This window comes from Lissotriton vulgaris, chromosome 7, assembly GCF_964263255.1.
Source record: "Lissotriton vulgaris chromosome 7, aLisVul1.2, whole genome shotgun sequence".
Classification (NCBI taxonomy): domain Eukaryota; kingdom Metazoa; phylum Chordata; class Amphibia; order Caudata; family Salamandridae; genus Lissotriton; species Lissotriton vulgaris.
In genome coordinates, this window is record NC_141695.1 from 1,613,481,322 (window position 1) to 1,613,484,673 (window position 3,352).

The following is a 3,352-nucleotide window of genomic DNA, read 5'->3' on the forward strand; positions in this document are numbered from 1 at the left end:
CTTGGAGAAAAACGGTTACCTTGCTGAGAGAAGAGAATACAAACGAACGACTACAACTACAATACATCACACTACACTTCAAGTAAGTTAAATACCATTTTTCTTTCGAAGTTACTATAAGTCCATAAACTCCCGATTTTTAAAACTGTTGTTCTTTAGAGTAACAACTAAACATATTGAACTTATCAACAACGACAATACAGTTAGATGTAAGCACTTTTATTAACTACCTTATCCATGTCTACTTAGATAGCTGATAAAAAAATTTTAAACTGGCTAAGTAAATGTAAAATTTTAAATACATGTATCTAACTACTATCATCCAAATACTACAAGTAACACAATGATAATTTTTTCCACAGACTCTACAAAATTATTTGCCTATCTACAACTACACTACCAACATATTCTACTACATTAAGTAAGTATAATCACTGTATGTGTAAAAATGCAAAAATTAAAATGAAAAACTTATTACACTAAAGTATTTCTTTCTATTATTCTTTAACACTACTACAGAACTTAAAGAGGATACAAATCTGAAAAAGAAGTAAGAATAAAAGGTTTACCAGTGAAGCCACATAGTAAGTATACATTAGCACTGTAGCCTAGTATTAGACACATCTCTATAAATTGTGTTCAATATTCTTAAAAACACATATATATATTTCCACAGATCTACCTTAGACATGGCAACTGGAGCTACTTTCATTACTTCGCAAAAAGGAAAACTAATGCTGAGCTACATGGGTTACACCTACACCCAAGAAAGAGTGAAAGCAAATAAGACCCATTGGAAATGTAGTAAATATTACTCTAATGCATGCTATGGTAGAGCAACAACTGTTGATAACAATGTGTTAAATGTACGTGAGCATAACCACCCACCAAATGTAACTGAAGTGGAAGTGAGAGAAGCACTAGAAACATTGAAAGATGCTAGTACAGGATCACAAGAAACAAGCACTAGCATTTTAAAAAATGTATTAAGCAAAGTTCCTGAACATGTGACAGGACAGCTACCTTCTATTCCCAACTTAAAGAGATTAATTGCAAAAACTAAACGTGCTTCTGATCCAACTCCACCAACACCAGAAAGTTTTCAGGATATAAAAATATATCCTGAATATACCATTACACATAATGAGGATAAATTCTTAATGTATGACAACAACAGCCAGGACAAAAGAATTTTACTTTTTGCTACAAATAATAATTTGCTAAAGCTTAAATCATGTGAAACATGGATGATGGATGGGACTTTTAAAGTTTGTCCCAAACCTTTCTATCAACTTTACACCATTCATGGGGAATACCAAGATACAAATATCCCTCTTATTTATACTCTGCTGCCAAACAAAACTAATACTACCTACGTTGACATTTTAACAACGATCAAAGAATTAACAGATAATTACTATCCTCAAAGAATTATCATTGACTTTGAAATTGCCATGATTCAAGCAATCCTAAAAATATATCCCCATACCTCCATACAAGGTTGTTATTATCACTACAACCAAAGCATATGGAGGCACTTACAAAAATCAACTTTAAGCATAGAATATTCTACAAACAGTAACTTTGCTTATCAAATAAAAAAGTTGATTGCATTAGCATATGTACCAACAACAGAAGTAGCTAACTACTACAATTTATTAATTGACAGCCCTTTCTACCGCACCAATGAAAAAATACTAACTCCCTTCTTAGACTACTTTGAAGATACCTGGGTTGGAAGATTACATCGTTCAGGCCACCGTAGACAACCTAAATTTCAAATACCATGGTGGAATGTATATGCTAGTACAATAGCACAGAAAGCTAAAACTAATAACGCAGTTGAAGGATGGCATAATGCCTTCCAAGCCACTTTAGGGAGAAGTCAACCAACACTTCACAAACTGATCCAAAGCATAAAAAAAGAGCAAAGCTACCAAGAACTCAGAATAGAACAATCGCTTTCTAAAATTGGCCCTAAACTAAGTAAACAAACATTAAACATGTACGAATATCTGCAGCAAAAAACTAGAATGTACCCAAGTATAGAAGGTCTAGCATACTTAGATCTAATAGCAAAATCAATCCTTTAAATATAAAATTCCAAAAAGTGAGCAAAGCATTATAAAAGATACTATGTAGTAAAATTTATTAATATTATATCATGTAAAATTATCAATAATATATTTTTACAAGACATAATAATATTACATTTTACTAAATAGTACACTATACCACAATGCAACCCAAAAGTAAATATCACTTTTACTTACGGTTCTGCTGCTGTAGAATATGTTCCATGGTGATAATTTCCACAGAAATGTTACCAACAGCTATCCATATCCAATGTGTAAAAATCCCAACAAAATGTAAAAATACAACTGTTTGATAATAGTCCCGTAGCAATCCTCTCGAAATAGAAACCATGAAAAAAACGATAAATCCTCACGAGTAAAAAAAGTTGAGACCCCGAAAAAAGCAGAACAATGTAAAAGTATGTACCTGCTTAAAAAAAACACGTCACAATCCATCTGCTCACCAAAAGGAAAACCTGTAAAATATCGAAATAAAAAATAACCTCAAAACATAGGAAATACGCATAGCCTACACATAGTATAGAAAAGATAAAAACAATCTAAATTCATCCCTTAATCGACAGTAAACGTTACTTTTGTTCGAACTACCTCACAAAGTACGTTCTCCATAACGTCGCTAAATAACACGTAATTCGCACATATTATGTAAAGTACTACACATATCTACACATACACACTACAACTATCACTAAACTTTACTTAAATATCTTTAAAAGTAATGAGAAACAAACTTACCTTCACCAACAAGAAACAGCTCCCAACCGCGAGCTTCCGTTTTCTAAAATGACCCAAACAACGATGTTGATAGAAAAAAAAGTGAAGTTCCTAAACTAAGATGGCTGCATAATAAAAACTAAAATAGGACAAAATAGGCTTTCAATAAAAAATACATTGTATAAAATACCACAATATACCCAATATGTATTAATAAATGTATTTTTATTGTTAAAAAACATATGAATATTGTAATAAATACATTAATATGTTTAAAATAATTATGTATTATTTGTTTATTATTAGAAAAGTGAATGTCATTTATAATATTTTTCTCAAATGTTACAAAATGTAAATGTATGTTATGTACATATCATGTTAAAAATAATCACATAATAAATATGTAATATATTAAATTTTAATAAAAATATTAAAATTTAATATAACAATTTATATATGATAAAAACATTATTTATGTCTAAAAATGCTATATAATTTGTTACCAAAAATAATGTGAAATTAAAAAAAAAATTTGTACAATC

The 3,352-nt window shown here is 30.1% G+C and overlaps 1 protein-coding gene across 1 annotated transcript; it reads left to right on the forward strand.

Annotated features, from left to right (window-relative positions):
* The first annotated feature begins 519 nt into the window (after window positions 1–519).
* LOC147706105 (uncharacterized) lies at window positions 520–3,103 on the forward strand. Its single transcript, XM_086929029.1, has 2 exons — window positions 520–584; window positions 677–3,103. Exon 2 carries the CDS (start codon window positions 690–692, stop codon window positions 2,091–2,093), a length of 1,404 nt encoding a protein of 467 aa, XP_086785155.1. The 5' UTR covers window positions 520–584; window positions 677–689; the 3' UTR covers window positions 2,094–3,103.
* The last annotated feature ends 249 nt before the right edge of the window (window positions 3,104–3,352 follow it).

Bases quoted from the DNA above. Each gene is read 5' to 3' on its own strand.
- LOC147706105 (XM_086929029.1), top strand. From the start codon at position 690: ATGGCAACTGGAGCTACTTTCATTACTTCGCAAAAAGGAAAACTAATG.